Source organism: Camelus bactrianus, chromosome 8 (assembly GCF_048773025.1).
Source record: "Camelus bactrianus isolate YW-2024 breed Bactrian camel chromosome 8, ASM4877302v1, whole genome shotgun sequence".
NCBI lineage: Eukaryota > Metazoa > Chordata > Mammalia > Artiodactyla > Camelidae > Camelus > Camelus bactrianus.
In genome coordinates, this window is record NC_133546.1 from 23234374 (window position 1) to 23256123 (window position 21750).

A 21750-nucleotide genomic window follows, 5' to 3' on the forward strand; every position below is an offset into this window, starting at 1 on the left:
AAAAAAAAATACACCTAAAAGAAAAGAATTGAAAAAAAATTAAAGAACTGGTTTTTCTTACCTGGGATAACATATCCACGTCTCACAGACAGTATCAAATGACACTTCACACTTCGCTAAATTCAGCCCTGTCACTCTGTTCTCCAAAATATACATTCAGCTGGACCCTGTAGTCCCTCTTCTCTTTTCAATCTCTCGTTTAGGGTTTATCCTAACTCTGTGAATTACTGTAATCTGTGTAAGTGCTGGCAGGTGCTGGAGTCTACCCCTTTCCCACAGCACCCAGGCCACCCGCTCCCACGGCAGGAGGGGTGCCCAGCCCGTGGGGGTGGGGATCTGTTGCGCACCTGAACACGTGCGGCCAGCAGTCTGGGTTGTGGCTTCCCATTTCCAGGCCGACGCTGAGGATGGCATCCATGCACAGGACGTGGGCCGTGTGCAGCCACACCCCCTGCAGCTTCCCAATCTGCTCCAGCTTCTGCTCCACCTTTAGCTTCACTGTGCCGGAAAGACACTCGTCATGGTAACAGTCCAAGAGAGGAAGACAGAAAGGCAGGGAGAAAGGATGGAAAGGAAAGGAAGTGCCATTGTGCAAGGGCAAGAGGGAACGGGAGGTGTCGCTGGACATCATTGGGAGCAAGCTCCTCAGTGGCAGGTCCCCGAGGCTCATCATGAAACTGCCCAGCCCACAGCCCCACAGACATTGGTGACCCCAGCTCTGCGGTCCCAGAAATCGACGGATCCTGAGCTGAAGGTGCAGCTCTCCGGGCCCACCCCTGGGATCTGAGTCAGTCACAGCAGTGACCACGGGCTTCCTGTGCCAACCCAGCCAAAGCCATCTGTGCCCAGACACTTCCCCCACCCCGTGTACTCCTAGTGTTAATAAGAAAGAATTCCTGGCAGTCTGCAAGTCCTCTCTGAGCTTTAGTGAATGTCAGGTGTTCATGATGATAATCACCTACAATGATATATGCACGTCCATTCTGAGCGCCACGATGACTGCTTTATAACTGAGAATTCCCGTATCATTGCACTCCCTGAGTTTACATTTGTATTTGTGATCTTCAAACAATACTTCTTAATTTGAGGTAACATATGAGAAAGGATGCAGAAGGTGACTTAAGATGTCAATTATGCAAAATGCCAAGGCAAGGCCAAATCACAGCATCCTCCATGAATCAAGGTGTCCAGTCACTGGAAGATGGGTCTAGTGGGATAACTGAGTGATGGTCCAGAACCCAGTAACACAGCACGCTCCCTTCAGAGGAAGCCACACCGTGCTCCTGCTGTAAAGGGCAGACTGACTTTTAGCAAAGTATCACTTGTCTCATGGATATGATATTGACTTTATTTTTTATTTGTCTATAATTTGAGTATTAGCTTTGGCTTGATCATTTTTGAAGAACATTAAATGTAAGCATTTTTATGTATATTATGATACCCTTTCTCAGTTAATACTGGGGATGTGTGAGAGTTGCTTTGCTTTCAAATGGGTCTCTCTATATTACTCAAGTTTGAGGTACACTGAATCAACTTATTTTTCTCCGTTAAAAACGTGCCAGCTCTTTCTCTGACCACCTATTTTATATACCTGATACATTATTAGCACAAGTTGGACCAAGCTTCCCATGTTGCTTCTGTTTGCTGTCTGCCATTGTCTACACTGCTATTAGAAAGGCCATTCTCTTTCCTTATAGCTAGACGACCATCTCCTTCACTGACTGACTAATTTTAACAAGTTAAAAGTCAACTCTTTCCCAAGTTTGCAAAGCTCAGGTTTTTCTCCAGCAAGAGCAAAGTTTTCCTGAGCCTCCTCTAAGGGATTCCTCCATCCCCAGAACATGGTCCTTCTGCCCTTCCCATTGTAGCCTGAGGGTCCGCAGATGTGCGCTTGTGAAGCGCCAACGCCACTGGCCAGAGGATGCCAGGGGTGTGGAAAGCGTAGCCAGGTGGCTCTCTGGCCAGCAGTCAAGTACCCTTTCCTGGCCTCCAAGGGCCAGTCTGTCTCTTATCTCCAGAGGGATCTATTGCAGTCTGGAGGGGCAGCCACATAAAACTGACCCAAGCCTGTGGTCCCGTGGGATCTCATCAGTGGTACACGCATGTTGTGTACCAGACACGCAACAAGGACAAGTGTCTGCTTGCGTGTGTGGGCATGTGCGGACCTCACGTAAGGCACAGGTGGATTCTGGCCCTTCTGCTGTTACCTTGCGCAATGGGATCACCGGGTTCCTGGGTTTCCTTTTCCTCTTTCTCCTCCTGGACACAGGAAGCAGCTGCCATCTGGGCGAGGGCTGATGCACAGTTAGCTGCCACTCCTTTAGAGGAAACAAAAAATTACCCCTTAACCGAGTTTATTCTCTGACCATTCACCTGGCAGAAACCCCTCTAGAAGACGTGTTGCCCACGAGGGCCATTGCAGATGCGTTCGGTGGGGACGGCCCTCAGGCTGCGGGTCAGGAATACTACGCCTGCCGGTACCTAGAGCACAGCTCAGCCGCGCTGCTTTCCGCAGTCCATCGAGGCTCATGCAGATGGCATCGCGTTCTTTCTGGTTCTGCTCTTTGATGCCTTCAGCTCCCAGAATGAAGGCCAGCCCTTTGGAGCTCCCTGCCATCCGGCCGGTCAGTGGGGTAGATAAAGTATCGATCAAGTTCTTCCAGCAGCCAACCAGAATGTAGCGAGCAAACGCCACACCTAGAACGTGAGGGGGCACGGGTTACCTTCTGGAGGCAAAGAACAACCTGGCAATGAATGGCACGGGGATCTCTGCCCATGCTGTTAGCAACACTGAGTTGTGTGCAATTCTTCTACAGGAAATACAGCGGAATGGATGATACTACATTGTGTTTCACTTCATGCTTATAAATAATGCATATTGCATCAGCGGCTGTATGATGCTAAGAACTTCCATCAGGTACTTTTTCTGCCAAGAAAAAAATCTTAATTCATTTATGTCAGCACAGAAAGCTGCCACATAATAATTTAATCGCTGGTAACACATGTGGTGGATGTATATTCATAAACTCAAGACTCAAGTCACTACCTGCCACCGTGGAGTCATCGATTCTCCTGCCCTGGGTGAAAGGAGACTCTGTAGACGCCGAGGCCATCAGCTGCCCTCCAATTGCACTGCTTTCCAAGCCGTCGATATCTGTCAGGGAAAAAGGGCAAGGTTATCCTTGATGAGAACACTCCAGTCAAAAACAAACAGCCACCGAAATATTCCCCCCCCCCCCGCAACAAATAGCCATTGGATCTATTTGTACAAAGTAGGCAGCAACCTTTTATCAGAATATTAAATTTTTTATTTTATTCATACAGTTTTCTTTCACTGCGGGAATATTCTTCTATTAGGCTGATGAGTACTTTTAATTTGAAAAAATAAAGGTAAATTCTGCTATCTGCTGTTAGAAAATCTATTGATTTAGATTATTTTGACCTTTGGATACTCCCTTTTATTCAAAACCATGGCATTATTCCCCTATTTTATATATACAGGTTACTCCAACGTGGATTTGTCTTCCATAGTTTTCTCATAAGAATTAAGAGGAGGACAAGCCTCTTTGGTCAGATAAGCATATAATTTGATTCAAAAGCACAATACTTTAATAACAATACCTTACAATTTTCAAAGTGTTTTCACATAACATTTTTTGCATTAGCTCTTCCCAACAACACCAAGTAGGTAGGCAGGGTAGATACTATTTTTCCTGTTTCACAGAGGAGGAAATAAGTATTCAAAGTAAGTAAACTGCCCAAGGTCATGGGGCTGGCAAAGGAAGGAATTAACTTAGTATTCATGTCTTCTGACACCTATCCAGGTGTCTTTCCATGACACCAAACTCCAGCTCAATACAGGATTCTAATCTACCCTATTTAAATTTTTGTTAAAACAAACTCATCTACAGAATTAGCTCAATGAACCTCTTCTGGACACAATGGCAAGAAGAGACTGGCTTGGGGCTGAGAGGACTGGGCTGCTCAAGTGGGGACAGACCAGTTTCACCGAAATTAATCTGACTTATAGTCAAATGGTCTAATGGCATTTGCCAGAAATTATCATTTATCAAAGTTACGTTTCCTATGTGCTAGGTAAAGGACTGATGAATTCAAGCCTCTCAGAGGTCACCTGAGTGCTCAGTTCCACAGTGCTGTAGAACACTTTGACATGACATGAGGCATGGCCACAGGTAGGACACACAGTGTGGAGAGTCAGATTACTGCCACTGCTTTTCCTTGCACATCATGAAAAGATTAGACAGAAGTTTCCAGGCTCTAGGTTAACTGCTGCTCAAATGCACTTGTCACACCTGAGATTTGCTACAAAGAATCACAGAACCTAATTCTGTCGAATTCTTATGAAAAGCCTATGTTTTTCTATCATTGATCTAAAGTGAGATAACTCTCCTATGGATGTAGCAACTGAACTTACTGTTCCATTATGAAAGAGATGGCTGATTAACAGTGATGACTGATGAATATGGTCCTGTGAAGAGCTGTTATCTGCTCATTTTTACATCCATGGAATGACTCCTTTTACTAAGGTTCAGGTAAGAAATTCAGAGATTAATTCTAGCAGAAACTTCAGTATTTGAAAATTAAAGCTGGTGTGTTTAGGATTCTCATATAAATTCCAAGGCACTTAGAAGCTCTGGGCAGTACCTTTAATCTTTACTGAAGGGAGTCTGTGCAGACAGGTGGCAACCGAGCATTCGTTATAAGTAAACTGAATATATGTCTCACACGTGTATCAATTCCTATTTTTCAAATGGATTTAAATATTATCATGATTAATAAAATACAAATTTGTCCCCCCAGACTTGTCTGGTAATCCTGATCCCTGAAGCTAGGGACCCAGCCGTGCTTCCCCCAGCTCCATCCTAGTTCTGGAACCAAGACTCCAAATGCCAGACAATGACCAGGACGCTGCCTGCTATGGGCAGACCTCACTGGATGTCTTAACTCCCTGCATGAGTCCTAAACCGTGTCTCCCTGCAAATTCCTCAGTGTTGGGTTCTACTCTGCCACCTTCATAAGAGCCTCCAATACCGACCACAGGCAACATAACATATCCATTGGACAGCAGATTCTGTCCCAGGCCAGTGCTGGTCCTGCCACTCTGCCCTGCCTGGTGCAGAGCCACGCCGAGCTGTGTGAGGACATGTGGCACCACAGAGAGGGCAGGGAAGGCGTCATCTAGGGTCATGCTCTACTTATCCTGCCATGAGAAGATCACTCAGATCAGACACAAGACGAGCCCAGAGATCTAATTTAGTAAGGCTCCTGACGACCAGTCCAATCTTCTGAGCACTCCCCGATCTTTACGTGACATTGTGGCTATGCCATGCAAAGCCATGATTGTCTGCTTTCGCCTAAACCACTGCCTCATAACCACACCCCATACTTCCCTCTCTGCTCTTGTATGAAATTTCTAAGAGTTAAATAGGATACAGAAGACAAAGATGCTAGGGAACTATTTGGCATTATTTTTAACTCTGGTCAGCTAAGAAGGAAAAGGAAGACCTCTGATATGGACAAGAAATGGGAATGAAGCCAAGTTTAAAATCACCCTTTTTACATTACTGGCAAATTCCCAGGAGCACTGAGTGATGCAGGGAATCTATGAGCACGTGAGAGTTTCCAGGAATGATTCTGGGCTTTGCGCCCAGACAGTCCTTCGTATCCCCAGAAGAGGTCTACAGTTCCATCCCAACAGACACAGGCGCTAAGTAATTCCTCATCTAATGGGGCACAGTGAGCTCTGCAGGGTCCCATATGGAAAGAAGAACAGAAAGCTCTTGTGAGGTGAATTTGTGACTTCCCTGGAACTGTCACCTACTGCCAGGGAAGCTTTGTGGGTGCTATTTCAAGGTCTGCTTCAAATAGTGCTGATTTTCTGAAAAGGGCTTTGAAGAGTGAGCCCTCCCACCCCACGGAGTGCCACAGAGCCGAGCCTGGAACCACTGACCGGTCAGCATGGTGATGAGGGGCAGGCTGTTATCCTCGGGGCTGCCCCAGTAGCCAGCTTCCCCGAGCATGTTTCTGTCGAGAACCTGGTGGTAAAGTTCCTCAATCCAGGCCTGGGAGAAGACCATCAGCACCCCGCTGCTCTGGACCTGCTTCATGAACTCTTTCTGGAAAGAAGAAAGATCACAGGACAAAGGCCAAATACAATCCCCTGCAAACGAGCAGGCCCCCATGTTCCTCTGCTGCCTCTTCACATCCCCTGAGTCACTGAGTCACCACGTCACTGTGCACAGGAAAAACAAACCTTCTTGACTGGGGGCCAGGGCGGCAAGGGAAGGGGAAACTGCGATGGAAAAGTCCGACCCAAACTTCATGAAGGTCTTTCATTTATGCTCTTTTAAAGAAACTAGGTAGAAGGAACGAAGATACTGCCTTTTATATGTTTACCCTTTGATGCGTGGAGGATTAAAAACAGCTCAGAAATGCTTAACAGAGCACCTCTTCACTGTCCCAACAGCAGCAGATGTGGCATGTAGAGGACATATGTCTCAAGAGATACTTGACTTACCCTCATGAAGCCACCACTCACCCTGGGAAATGTACAGTCAGTCAGTCGTTTATCAAATGATTGATGATCCCTTCACACAGCTCCGTGGATTTAGGCTCCCGAAATGATACCAGAGCCCACCACACAGGGGCATGCTCAGGCATGGGAGCCAACCACAGGAGAGGCCCCACCACCCTCATCACCTTCCAGGAGGTGCTTTGTTACCAACATTAGTGAGCTTATCTCTGGGTCCTGAGTAGGTCTGGGGGTTTAGAACTCAATGAAGGGTTTTTATAATGGCACACGTTCATTTTCAGCAAAGGGGACCATTCTCTGCACATTTCCTGATGTCACTTAATATCCCAATCACATTTTTGAATGTGTCTTACACGCGGGTGTTTAATGCCACCGGATGAAGTTACTGGGCCATTGACAGGTGGCCACGGTGGGGCACATGGGGTTCTTCACTCCTGGAGCAAGCCGGGTAGCTCCACGGTTCACCACGCTGTGTGAACCACACAACAGTTCCTCAGCATCACGTCTGTCCGCCCGCCCTCCATGGTCCCATGGGCATCACCCATTCCAGAGCAGTGCAGGGCAGAACACACCGGCCAGCCCTCTCAGGGCAAGGATGCTCGGCATGGCTGTGGAGACGCACACTCACCATGGTGCCCGGCGCCAGAGTGGGCCGCTTCCGGTAGTAGTCCCCGTGGGAGAGCTTCAGGTTGAGCAGCAGGGCGCAGTGCGCAGCCCAGTACAAGCTGTCCGCGTTCATGAGCATCTGCAAGCCCAGGCTGCTGTTCGCATCAAATCCAGGGGAGTGCATCATGCCTACGGGAGAGGACCAGAGACCTTCAGACAATCCGCTGGGCAAGACCAGCTTACAGAGAGCCAACGTGAGGGATAGGAACATCTCGTAGGACACTTCTATAAGGTAACAATAGTCAGCAAGGAATAGGGCTAGGAACAGATAAGCGCCCTAGCCTGGAGAGAAGAGCACACACTCTGGAGTGAAGATACTTGGGAAAATCTCTTGTTACTCACCAGCTGCTTTGGTAAAATCACTTAAACCCTCTACGCCTCACTTTGTTTACCTAGAGATAGGGCTCTGTCTCCTGCTCACATTTGCCGATGGCTTCCCATCTTGATATAAGAAAGCCTGACCTCCCCACCCCCCTTCTTCATACTCCCCACAGTCACCCAAACCGGCCCATGTTCCTTGACTTTGCCAAGCCCGGACCTGCCTCAGGGCCTTTGCATTTGTTTTCGTCTCTCCCCAGAATGGTCTCCCAAGATCTCTGGATAACTAGCTGCCTCAGTTCTTTTAGGGCTCTGCTCAAGTGTCAGCTTTTCAGAGACGTTCCTCTTTAATTCCATCTAAAATAGCATCTCTCCCACCTACTACCACTCCCTGCAATATTCCCCCTCACCATGCATTTTTCTTCATTGCCTTAATGGCATTCATTTATATATATATAATATATATTTATTTATTTATTGTCTACCATTACTACTATCTGCAGGGTCCCATGTGGAAAGAAGAACAGAAATAAAAGATCTGTGAGAGGGTGGGACTTCATTAGTTTTGTTCACTAGGGAACCCCAGTGCCTAGAACAGTACCTGGTACATAGCAGTCACTAAAATTGTTTGTTGAATGAATAAGAAGGAATGAACAAGTTTGCTAGGACAACTAGATGCAATAACACATTTAAGATGCTTAGTGCAGTGACTCATAAGTACATACTTTTCTAAAGGTAATATTAGTCCTCAAAAAGCTAAACACAGAATGACCATATGAACCAGCAATTGCACTTGTAGGAGTGTACCCAAAAGAACTGAAAGCAGGGATTTGAACAGATACTTGTATGCCAATATTCACTACAGCAACTAAAACAAATAATAATGTATTAAAATAACCCTTTGAATTGTGCACTTTAAATGCATGCATTGCCTGGTATGTGAATTATATCTCAACAAAGCTGTTAATAAATGAGGAAAAAAAGTTCCAAAATATATATAAAGTAATAGTATTGGTTTCCCCCAACTATTTTTTCAAAACATTGTTTTATTGTTTTATTTAATCGTATGGTTTTCATTTTGAAAAGCCCCTGTGTTTTCTACAACTGGAAAAATAAAAAACAATGTCTCATGTGCTAAGGATAGCCTCATTTAGCCAGAGAGGGCTGGACCTTGTTCAAACTTTCACAGACAGCTTGGGGGTGACCAAAACTGCCACACCCGCTTCTCCTCATCTGGTACTATGTCAGCCTCAGTGCTATACTTGTTCTGCAAACACTCTGAGGCTGGATTCAGAGATGTAAATCCAGGATTTGTCATATAAATTTAGGGTTAGCCCATCCTAAATATGTGCATGCAAATAACATGCATCCACATACTCTTCAGAGCAGAGCTAAAACCATCCTTTAATCAAAAATGTGCCTCTTACACGAAGTGTAAACATTCTTAAGAATTATCAGTCAAATAAGCGGGAAATATAAATTTGCAACTGGAATGTTTACTTATATACCTGTGGACTTCTTAATGAAAATGATAGTAAGAGGACATGGATCAGAAGCAGCTCTCGAAGTTGAAAAAACTTCAAGATCTCTGTTCTGTTTCTTGCTGGGAGTGAGTATGTATATGATTCCAACAAAACCACCGGAGGCAGGCCAAGGTTAGACATTCCCTTTGCCTTTCTTACAGAGTTCTGTAAAAACTTTGCAGCTGCCTTGAGAGATTCTTTTACTGAGTGTACTTTGCGATCATGGGCTGAGGTGCATTTATAAAAGGAAGGTGGAGCTGAGAGTGGGCTTTTAAATGACATCCTTGATCAGGACACCAGCAGTGTGTCTCGGCCCTGATGGTCCAGAGAAACCCTCCGCACTCTTGAGGTCCTGGTGAGCTGGTTCCAGATTTCTGGATGAGATAAGGCGCAAGATCGGTTTCCTCCCATGGTACACAGAAAGTGGCATTCAGCACTGCTGGGTATTTAGCAATCCTGGGAATATTTAAAGGGAATATTTAAGTCTATGAACCCAGAAAGAAAAAAAAAAAAGAATCTGCAAGTGGCTTTGACCTTCGATATCAGTAATAATTTCTTAAAAAAATTTGAAACCAACTGCTATTTACCTTGGAATTTATTTTCAAACCTGAGCACATGCTCAGAAGCTGAAGGTAAAAAAAGCTAATGTGTCTGCTGACATGAAGACCCAAATCATTAGCAGAGGTGTGACAAAGCCTGGAAAGGCACTGCTGGTGGTGATGTCGAGTTCTGAAATAATTTGTCAGAGCCATTTAGGGCAATCTGTTGGTACTGGCCTGTATCTCTATGCAGATTAACTTCTAACATTTACAAAGAACTAGCAAATTTGAGAATAAAGCAAAAAAGATGCATAATCTAGTAATTTAAGGAAGATAGTAATTTTCTTGATTTACCAGATATAGTTCATTGGTGATATTAATAATAATGGAAATAACATGATAGCTGCAATTTATTAAATGCTTTCTTTTTTCTAGAACCAGTCTCTTCTCATACATTACTTCATCTGATATATAATATTAATGTGTATATATATATATTATATTTCAAGTGTCCCACCTTATTTTACTAGTAAGGAAAGCATCTTGAAAATGTTAAGTAATCTGCCCAAAGCTACATAGCTAGAAATTGGCAAAGGTCCACTGGACCCAAACTCCAGACTTCTTGTGCTCTGCCATGCTGTCCTTGCTTCTAATGTTGGGGAAAGAGCCCACTCTAGCATGGCCCTCTCTAACAGAGACTCTGTTTCCATGCATCCTGCTGATTAGTCCCATTGAAGTGTCATCAAATTTGGGGTGACAAATGATAGTAACTAAGATCTTTAACATATTCTGGCTATTACTTTTTCCAGTATTCTGTAACTAAAGTTCCCTCTATATTTAAGAGATTCTTCGCTGTCTGTAACAGGAGGACGGATCCCTTGCTTGACTGGTTACCATTGGAAGACTGGATACAAGACTGGCATAAAATGACCTCGAAAAGTACCTCCCATGTCTAAGATAATTTGATGTTTCTTTTTAAAAATAAACATTAAATACTTCATGTAAAACAGTTAACAGTACTGAAGAGTGTAAACAGTGAGAGCGATGGCCCTGCCTCTCCCAAGCCCCAGTGATACCCCTTCCCAGAAAGACTCACTTCTTTCTGAGGGTCCCGCGGAAATACAGTCACAGATGAGATCATATGACACACACTGTACTGCAACTAGGCGTTTTCTAAACAATCTATCTTAGACATCTCTTGATATTGGCACCTACAGATCTGCCTCATTCTTTTGTAAGAACTGTGCAGATACCACTGCATGGTTGTACTGTGATTAGTTAATGCTTTATTGCTAGACACTTACATATTTTCTATTTTAAAAAATAATAAAATGATGAAATAACTTTCAACACTTCTGCAAGTGTATCTGTGGGATATGTTCCTAAAAGTAGAATGAATACATATATTAAGTTTGATAGATGTAGCCAAAATATCTTCCAAATTTTTCCTCCTACCAACTGTGCATGAGAACACTCTTATATCCACTCAACAATCCTGGGCATTAACAACTTTTTAAACCTTTGTAATAAGATTACATGATTATGCTTAGTAACAAATTTCCTTAATGAAGTTCATTAATTTTTACATAGCATTACTGATTTATATTCTGATGACAGAAATTTTAAGAAAAACTTTCTAGCAATTTGGAAAAAGGTACAAAGGAAATGAAAATCTATAATCACACCATTCTGAAGTAAGTGTTAACAGCATTTTGATGTTAATTTTGAATCCTTCTTTAAAATAACATTATGACCATTAGCTATATCATTAAATATTATTTGAACACATCATTTTAAATGGCTACATGATATCATAAATAAATGTACTCTAATTCATTTAACTTCTCCCTCATTTGGGGGCATTTAGGCTATTTCTAATATTTTTGCTGTGAAATAATGCTGTCATACACGTTTTGATATATACAGCTCTGCCCGAGTTTCTGTTCCTTCAGTATAGATTCCCAGGAGCCAGCGAGATGCCAGGCTTCTATGGGTCTCTCTGTCAGGACTTGGAAAACTATCACACATTTGCTGGTCTACAGTTTTTGAGTCTGTGGCTGGTTTTTCACCAGGGCAAATCGACTCCAGAGGGTTCTGGGTTCTTCAACAGCATTTCAGGTCTACCCACCCATTTATCCATGCCTCCGTCCACCCCTCCACCTACCCACCCTCACATTCATGGGGTGGTGTGACGATTCAGTGTATGGTCTCTGGAGCCAGACTGCTTTGGTTCATATACTGGCATCACCATTTCGTAGCTGTGTACCTTGGGTAACTTACTACTTAACCTCTCTGGTCTCAGTTTTCTCATCTGTAAAATGAGGATAATAACACTACCTACTCTATGGGGTCATGAGTATTAAATGGATTAATATATGTAAAACCCTTCGACAATGCAGGGCAGACAGGAAGTGCTGTTAGTGTCAGCTATTATTATTATTATTATTATTGTGATGACATATACACGAGCATATTTATATGCTGAAAAATGACTCTAAGAAAAGATACAAATATATTTCAGAGACAATCTCTGTGTGGTGTGATTATTGTTTATTTTTTATCTTTATATTCTTATGTTCTCCAAATTTCATAACTCACAAATGCCAAGATGCTGGAGGAGGATTTGGTTAGACTATCTATTCCCTAATCCTATTTCTAGAATATTTCTCTTCCCTCCTTTATTAAAGCAAGCAAACAAACAAATCCTCATCTTTTGAGGCTCATGCCATCTGGCCACATCTTCCACCCTTCCTAAAATCTCTCATTCATGACATGCCAGACACATCTATGTTCACCGCTGACTCTGGTCTCCTCTTCACCCTGACACCCCCTGCCAACATCCTGCCTCTGGAGGGACAGCTCATCCATCACAGGTCCTCTTGACAACCACGTCACCCACCATTCCGTCTACCCTGCGTCCTCCACCATCAAGGAGTACTAGCATTCTGAATCACGTCACCCCACCCCAGGGTTCTACCTCAAGTGTCACTTATTCAGATGGTCCCCTCTCCTGACTGGATCTTCTGTTTGCTTATTCAGCCACTCTTACCGTTAGGTAGTTAGATAAGTTGGGGCACCAGGTAGATAGGTGGAGGAGAGAGAGGATGGTCTAGAAGAAGGTGATATGCCCACCTTCAGCATAAAGGGGCTTCACTTCCTCTACATGAGTGCCAGTTAACCAGTGCAAGAAACCAGTTAGAATCCAACAGCTGCAACTGCTAGGTAGCAACAAGGACCTAACCCGACATGACCCAGTGCTCGCAGTAATGTAATTAGCAGCGTGGTTTAGGCACCCCCACCATAGGTTTTTCTGTGTGCATCATGGGTACGGACATGCGCAAAAGGGGATGAACATGACTGAGCACTCCACGGTCAAGAGCCATCAATCAACCAAGAGACCACCTCTAAGCAACGGTATAAGAGAAGCGGCAAACAGAGACTACGGCTGTCCGCCCTTGGATCAGCCGCCTCCCGTCCTTGGAGGTGTACTTTCCCTTTGCTAATAAAGCCTTTAAAATATTTCACAACACCTCATCTCCCATTTGAATTCTTATCTTTCGGACAGGACAAGAACTGGGGTCTTTCCCCTTCCCTTTTTGGGGTTATGCCGCTACACCAGATTTTGATGATGCTCATCTTTCTCCCACATGTTCTACTGCCCTTAAGCCTCAGGATAAGTAAAGGAAGTATTCCTGTCATCCCTGCATCATAGATAGGGAATCTGATGCTAAACGAAAGGGTAGTGCCATGGTCACAGAGCTGTTAGTGGTAGAGCTGGAAACTGCAGTCAGATAATCGTGACCTCAGCACCTGAGCTCTTGACAGCACCATATGGCCTCATGTACCATGTACGTCCATACTTACATCTGTATTTATGTAAAATTCCTGGCAAACTAGCTTTAATTCTATCTCTTTCTACAGGAGACAACATTTGAGAATGGAAATGACTAATGATATTATTGTAAGGATAACTCTAAATCTACAGTTTTTACAACAAAATATGGTGCTGTATTAGAAGCTGTCAGTAGTTACTCAAAACAATTCTCTTCTTTCTTAGTGGCAGAATCCTGATCTACTTGGGTTTCAATGTCCCCTGTCTTCCCTGCAACTGGGAGAGGCCAGTGAGGTCGAGGTTGTTATGTGGAGCTTCTACAGAGCTCCTTAAAACAGCCTTACTGAGCTCCTTGCTTGGACCTGGATGTAAAGGCTGCAGCTCCACCAGCAGAAGCCGTTCTTGGTAAATGAGGAAACCTTAGGGTGAGAGTTGCATGTTAACAAGGGTGGAGCAGAAAGACAGGAGAGGCCTGGGTCCCAGATCATCACAGAGCGCTGGATGGCCTACCCCAGACTTAATTAGGGGGAAGGAAATGAATCTTTCTTCCATAAGTAGTCATTAGAGTTCCCTAATCTACATAAACAAACCTAATCCTACCTGGTAGAGGTGAGAACTTCTGCCTGTATTTTACCTTCCATATTCCACAAAGATACTGAAATAAATCTGTATCACCATCTCTTGGAGGTTTAAATCACAGGGCCAAAACTTGAAGCTGGCAGTAACATACTTGCCTTCTGGTTTTGTGTTCACAAAGCCAGAGCTTCTCCCAGAGACGGCAGCCCATTCCGGCAGCCCATTCCGAGAAGGTGATGAGAGGAGGGAGGAAGCAGTGAAGCAGAGAAGGGAGACCCCTGAGCGGGCAGAAGTGGGGCATCTGTGGCTCCCAGCTGCCTGGCAGCACCTGGAAGGTTGGCAGGACCCCAGAGGAAGACATAGGATGTGCACAGGGGCTCCGGGCCTTGCCAGAGCATTCCAGGCCCCATTGGCAGGGAAGTAGCGAAAGCATGGGACCTCCAGAAGGCCTGTGAAGTGGGACAAGGGGGGCTCACTGGCGAGCAGGACCCTGTGAGGCCTTCCGGGGACAGACCCCTCCCCCATGTCCTCTGCTGTAGCTCCTCTCTGAAGTCCCCAGATAACAGTGTTTCATGCATATTTCCTGAGTTTTTTAGGTGCTAAAACCCACCACCAAATGTATGAAATTGACTACTTGATGATAGTAAGCTCGTGGCCCCCAGACCTGCTGGCTCCTAGGGGTAGATAGTGTTGACCGCCCTGTTCCCACAACATCAACCAGAGAATTGTGCACCAGCTGATCACGTACCCTGTGACCCCAAGCCCTTACCTGGCCCTTAAATATGCTTTGCTGAAACCCTTCAGAGAGTTTGGGGTTTTCTTGGGCATGAGCCACCCCACCCTCCTTGATCGGCCCTGCAATAAACCTTTCTCCTTTCTGAACTCTAACATCTGGTCTGTTTGAACTCACAGTGTATCGGGCACTGGAACTTGCGTTTAAGGGGTGAGGGGCCTCCCCACCCAGATCCCACATAGGCTCCAGCTCCTGGTTTTACCCTGGGATGGGAACCTGAGGGCTGGCAGAGGTCAAGTGTCTGGCCAGCTGTACAGGCTGCCGGTCTGGAGTCAGATGTTTTAATTTAAAGAAACAAGTATTTCTTGGACAATTGAGATTCATACTAGCTACATGAACTTTTATGACATTTGATACTTTATAAACATCAAGTTGCTTGCAATAAGCCTCACATGTGGTCACAGTCAGCCTCAAGATCATAACCAAACACCACTTATCTAAGGAACAGCAATCCCAAAGCCACGTGCCTGTGCCACTCTCAGTGGCTGTGTGAGACTGCCTCTTGCTTTCTGGTCCCTAAGGAGCCACCTTAGACAGATGTCACTTCGTTCTATGCAGGATCAGAGGCGTGTCGGCAGCTGTCACAGCTCATATCCAATACCGTTCTTATAAGACCCATGTTTGTCGGAGGGTTTTCAAAGAAGAAACTTTACTTGCTTTCAAAGGAAAATCATGTAGAATTAAGGAGGCTCATTTCAACTGTATGTTAACTGTCTGAAGACAGGAGCCCCTGAGAATCGCTGAGTGAGGCTGATCTCAGCCAGGAGGGCAGACCCTGCTAACCAGTCAGGGACAAAGGCTCGGTGGGAGTTTTTGGCAAAATAAGCTTTTGACACAGGAGTAAATAATGAATGAAATATCTGGGTTATGACTCCAGGAGACTTTCTCTTCTCCCTTTCTCCTGTTCTTGCTTTCATAACTTTCTTTTGGGTGAACAAAGGAAATCTGTCATCTCCCTTGTCTTGCAGGGTACATATGTTTCTCTTTCACTCATCTTTCATCTCGGAGGTGACACCAGCAAGGGAAGCGGGAGCTCTGCCTCAGGCTGGATGTGGACCCAGCATCCAGTAGCTTCGGGTGACCCACAGTGAAATCGCCCTGTTCTAACAGCATCAGCCAATCAGAGAATTGTGCATGAGCTGATCATGAAGTGTCAATGTGATCCACAAAACCACTAAACCTCAGAAGAAAATCAACTTATCGGAGGCAGGACCACAGAGTGACAGGTCTGTAATTCAGATACAGAGACCAACTCCTAGTTGGTAAAAGCACTGTGGAGGTCACTAGAATTAAAAAGACAAATGACTAACAACTTAGTTTAATAATCACTAAAAACTATGTTTGGAAACAAAAGATTTTGAAGTCTCTTTTCAATGTGTTTTCTACATGTAAAAATTAATGTCATATTATATTGGGTCTGATGGGACATTGCATAGACCTCTAAAACTTGAGCAGTTTGCAGCATTCACGGAGCCTCATTATCACCACATAAAACATTCACTCGAACCCCATTGTGCACGTGCTACAAATGAGTATTGATTTGAAAGACACGAAAACACAAATGTGAAGGTTTGCTTTAGCTTCAAATTTTGTAAGACTCTGCAAGGATTCTATTTCCCAATTCTCATAGGAAATGAGGCAGAGCCCTGAGAAGCCGGTCTTGGTCTTTACCACTGCAATAACTCATTTAATCTGGAATTACTGGGGGATCTTGTTTATCAACAAGAAGTTCTCTGAGAGCTAAACTTTACGTACTTAAATGCTGAAACTTCTATAACTGAGTTACTTTGTATAGCTAATTTTCATTTTAAATAGAAGAGCCTAAATATAATTTTACCATTTCTTGATGACTCAGGCCATTATTACTGTAACCAGGGGTGGTGCTATGATCTGACATACAGCTGTTTGGGGGGATCACTGACGTGTGCTGGACCGTCTGCCTTACCAGCTGGGACACCACACTGGTGAGAGCAGGTGGTCGATTTCCTCTCCCCATGACTACTTCCAGCTGGGAAGAGGCCCTAACAAACCCCTTTCAACTACGGCTTTATCCTTGACTCCTTCAACTCATGAATGATTCACATCTCTAGTGATCAAAGAGCAAGTTCATCAATCTGCAGTCATAAATATTTTTGAGAATAAACTATGCATATCTTGCACCCTTAGCACATAGCACAGTGACATCTCTCTATAAATGCTGACTGAAGAAGCATTTGTGTGTGTGTGTGAGAGAGAGAGAGAAAGAAAGAAGAGGAAGACAGATGCACACGTACACTAGGATTGTGGTGGTGTTTTCACTGGTGTATACATCTATCAGAATTCATCAAATTGTACATCTGAAATATGTATAGTTTACTGCACAGGAATCATAACATAATAAAGGTGTTAAAAATAAATTTACAAAAAAGTCCAGATTAGAAGCATCTCCTCTGGTGCTGGCTACAACTCTGGATCATTCTCATAACAAAGAAGTTCTTCCTTAAATATACCTGGATCAAACTGCCCTTTTTTGACAAAGGACAATCTGGTCAGCTTCTTAAAGATGCTTAATAAGCTCCCTCTGAACAGCTTCTACCAAGTTCCAGTGACCGGGCTAGAATATTTTGTATATGTGTATGAGGTGTTATTTGTTAGAGGAGCAAAAATGAGGCAGACATGGTTGCAGCTCTCAAGGAGCTGAAAGTATAGGAAAGGAAAGATGGAAGCGTTGACTTGATAACGATGATAAATGTTGTAAGCACAACGCCAAACAAGTGATCGAGGCTCAGTGGTAGAAGAGCTAGAGGTGATCTCGGCTACTGACAGTTCTGCGCTGGTCCTCAAGGTCCTCAAAGTTAGTCTTTTCTAGTCCTGAGCATAGGCCACCTCAATATTCTGTGGTCGAGACCCTTGAACTTCAGAGAAAGACACAGTTGACCACCCTGAGGTCAGTCAATCATTTATTCCTGCCATAAATTTTTTGCACCCATTAACTGCTTTCTTTCTGTAGCACTGTGAGATAACAGAAAGTATATACTGGTCTCTGCCCCTCAGTTCCTGAAACAGAGCTCCTAAAACCCTTGTAATTTCCTAAGTGAAGAACACTAGGAACATCTCTTGTTCAAATATATATCTTTGATCTCATCCATGACATAGGGCTCCTAAAACTCTTGTAAATTCCTAACAAGAACACTAAAAGCATCTTTTGTCCTAATGAGGTGACTCCGGGTGGGCTCCTGGATGACTCCTGGATAGGGGCATAGAATGTTTGGCTCCACTCCCACTCGCCCATTCTCGAGAGAAGGGAGAGGAGCTGGAAATGGAGTTAATAATTGTTCATACCTACGTGGGGAAGCCTCCATAAAAATCTCGACAGTAGGGGGTTCAGAGAGCTTCTGGGTTGGTGGATACATCCACACAGGGAGGGTGACACACCCCAACTCCACGGGGACAGAAGCTCCTGCGCTCAAGACTCTCCCAGACCTCACCCTATGTATTTCTTTACTTGGCTGTTCATCTGTATCCTTTATCATATCCTTTAATAAACTGGTAAACATAAGTGTTTCCCTGTGGCCTGTGAGCCATTCTAGCAAACTAACTGAACCTAGGAGGGGGTCATGGGAACCTCTGATTTATAAACAGCTGGTCAGAAGCACAGGTAATAGCCTGGCATCTGCAGTCGGGATAGGGGGTAGATAGCGTAAGAACTGAGTTAAACTGTAGGACACCCAGCTGACGTCAGAGACCTGATTGCTGTTTGGGGGAAAACTTCCACACATTTGGTAAACTGAAGTATCAGAAGTACAGTGTTCTGTGTGACTCATAAAAGAGCAGAAACACAGTAGGGAAGAGCTGGGGTTTTCCCTACACAGAAAGGAGAAAGCTGGGTTCTCCCTTTACAAATGTCTTTCAAGAAAAGTATCTTTAAATTCATTACTCCCTGTGCAAAGTGCTAACTTCCCTGTATTTTTTTTAATCTCCTTCCTCCACCAAAATCCTAGGTGACCATCTACTGCCCTTCAATAAACCTAGTATAATGCTCGGGTATACTTTGGCCAATATGCCCCACTGCACTCCTGTTTAAATACATAATTTGGGCCACAATGTCGACACTCGACAGACAGGAAGGGTCTGAGGTTGGGTCCACAGCACACTGGAGCATCACACACCAGGTGAAGTTCAGGGGAATTCAGAATATCTTGGGAGGACAGCCTGCACCTGCTCTAAGACCTCATTCAAAATAGTTTACATCATGTTATACCAAAGTACATTGCTCTATGATTTTTAGATATCAAGGCATAGAAGCATAGGAAGAATTCTGTGTTTTGAGAATCATGGATTGTCACTTTGTTTCAGTCAGGGGCAGCTTTCTACAATGCTCGCCTTATCAACCTCCCAGTGTATTCCAGACATCCACTGCCCTGCAATTCAAACAAACCACCACCAGTAAGTTACATGCCTCTGCTCTATTTCAATATGAGACCCAAAGATTCATTAAGATGCTCTGAGCAGTTCAAACTTCATGCATGCCGGTAATTTTCCCATTAAGCAAAATGCTCTGAATATTCTTGTTGACAGTGTAGCAAAAAAAAAAAAAAAAAATCATTGACAAACCTGAGCAGAAGGTGGAGGCGAAGTTCTGGAGGGCGGAGTCCACATCTTCCACACTGGGCAGGGCCAGGAGGCGAGGCAGGATCCCCTCCAGGGACTGCGTGAACAGCCGGGCGCTGTGCTGATCGGCTTCCTGGTTCTTCAGGAGTTTGAGAGACAGACCCGTCCTCAGGGACCTGTGGCCCAGGCAGTCCCGAGGGGTCTGCTCCTCATCAGCGAGAGAACAGTTGTCGGACCCGATGTCCGACACGTCAGACCTGCCCGAGTCCTTCTCCGCTGCCATCGAGTACTGATCGCAGGAGTCAAATTCCGTCCTGGAGAGGTCTTGATCGTCCACGCTGAAATTGCTCTCACTGTACCTGGACCCGTAGGACCTCATCCTGCAGTCGACGGACAGGAAGTTAGTTATATCAGGGTAAGCAACCGTGTGGCTCCTCTGAACCACATCTGGCTGGTCTACGGCCTCCGGTTCTGCCACTTTACTCAGCGGCTCCTTGCTCTCCTGGACGGCGGGCGACTTGAGGCCATTCTTGTGGTTTTCGGGGTGGTCCTCGGGGGTGGTCTGACCCAACTCTCCCTCCAGGGTGGTCTGGCCCGTGTCCGTGGTCACGCTGATGCTGATGTCAGGGCTCCGCTCGTTCCCCGGCTCCCAAGGCGTGTGCTCCGAGGACAGGACTCGCCGCTGCCAGCGGAAGTCGGCCTCGTTGATCTCCATGGAGTCGCGGCTCGACTCGGCGCCGTCCTTCAGCTCCTCCAGGCGCAGCAGCAGCAGCTGGACCTGACCTTCGCCCAGGCCCCTGCCCTGGCTGAGCTCGTCTAAGGCGCCGAGCAGGGTGCAGACGCAGGACACGGCGGCGTAGCAGGCTTCGATGCCACCCTTGATGCACGCCTCGGTCATGCCGTCCATGATGCTGGGAGTGTGCAAAAGGGAAAACGGCATCAGTGCAGGAAACACGGAAAAACGCTCCAGAACGAACGAGAACTGTCAGACTGTGAACAGTATGGTGTTCAAAACAGGCACCTAATTTACACGAAGTTAAATGATCTGGGCACAAAATAAAATGAACGATAAATGAAACAGACATGCTCAGGCTGGAAAGTGGCCCGCCTTGATTCAGACTCGCTCAGTTGTCTGGTTTATTTGGGTACAAATAAAGATTCCAGAAGGGAATCTATAATCTTCACAAGGACAGGCATAAAATAATCTCACTTTGGTATTATGTTCAGCTTTCCAAACAGAAAACACTTACAATGGCTATAGGGTAATAAGGACCTTCCTCTGTAAATAAATGTATTCCTGAAGAGATGCATGGTGACTACAATGATTACAAATCAGATAATACTCCATTTTCTAAGCAGAGGTTACATATAAAGGAATCTTATAGTTACTGTACCATATATCAAGAAGTTTTCCCCTAAAATAACCCCAATGAAAAATTTTTGTAAATTTCACTTTGTACACTGGGTTTCTTTAGGTTGATATGAAAATAAGGAAGTGATATGATTAAAATAAATTGAGGTAAGACTCCTCCTATGGGTACAGGTACACTGTTAAGTGTTCACATTTCATATAATGTAGATTCATACAATTTCAGGGATTTGGAAACAAGATTAAGAATATTCAGAGAAGCAGTCTTCGCCAAGCAATATAGACGTAAAAGGAGAATGTATCGTACAGTTTGAGAAGATCCAGATGAGACTTTCGTTTTGAAATTGATCTTTTTCTGGATTCGAGTTCAGTGGAGCTGGGTCCTGCCAAATCACAGAGACGCTGTGGGCTCCCAAGTAGCTTTAAGAACAGGGAGAAAAAAAAGTGAGTATCATTAAAAAAAAAAAAAGCACAAGAACCATGAGATCAAATAAACATGCACTTTCTCTACTGAGTGATCAGTCTAAGGAGAAACACAACTATTTGGAACTCAGATCTTAATAAATCAGACCTACGTGTTCTTCTGCAGTGACGTGCCATGTACTTTAGGTTCCCAGCTCCTGCGTTCAGGACTGTCTCAGACAAATTAAATCCCCTGAGGAATTGTTTCAAAATATTTTATAGCACAGACCTAGAAAGCACTTGCTTCCATGTCCTTTATTAAAACTGGCCTGCAATTTAACTTCCCCTTCTCCCTATCTTATTTTGCTATCAAATTAGCTAGCTTCAAAGACTGGGTTGGGAAATAGTCCCTCTTTCTATTCCCTGGAGAAGTTCATGTATTATCAGAACTACCCATTCTTTGAATATAAGTATAACTTGTTTCTAAAGCTGTATGAGGCCAGTAATTTTTTCCTTCATGGAAAGATTTTAACTACTGACTCAGTTTCTTTAACAATTCTAGGACTATTTAGGTCCTCAATTTCTTCCA

At 44.5% G+C, this 21750-nt stretch overlaps 1 protein-coding gene across 3 annotated transcripts in view; it reads right to left on the reverse strand.

Annotated features, from left to right (window-relative positions):
- ARFGEF3 (ARFGEF family member 3) overlaps positions 1 to 21750 on the reverse strand; it is a 154141-nt gene that overhangs the window by 49285 nt on the left and 83106 nt on the right. For all 3 annotated transcript variants that reach the window (XM_074368274.1, XM_074368272.1, XM_074368271.1), the window contains 8 exons: positions 21067 to 21179; positions 19394 to 20301; positions 7182 to 7348; positions 5972 to 6137; positions 3047 to 3154; positions 2482 to 2697; positions 2208 to 2318; positions 348 to 498 (listed from right to left, as the gene is read on the reverse strand). In XM_074368274.1, the coding sequence (XP_074224375.1) occupies positions 348 to 498; positions 2208 to 2318; positions 2482 to 2697; positions 3047 to 3154; positions 5972 to 6137; positions 7182 to 7348; positions 19394 to 20301; positions 21067 to 21179 (1940 nt within the window). The remainder of the gene's footprint in view (positions 1 to 347; positions 499 to 2207; positions 2319 to 2481; positions 2698 to 3046; positions 3155 to 5971; positions 6138 to 7181; positions 7349 to 19393; positions 20302 to 21066; positions 21180 to 21750) is intronic.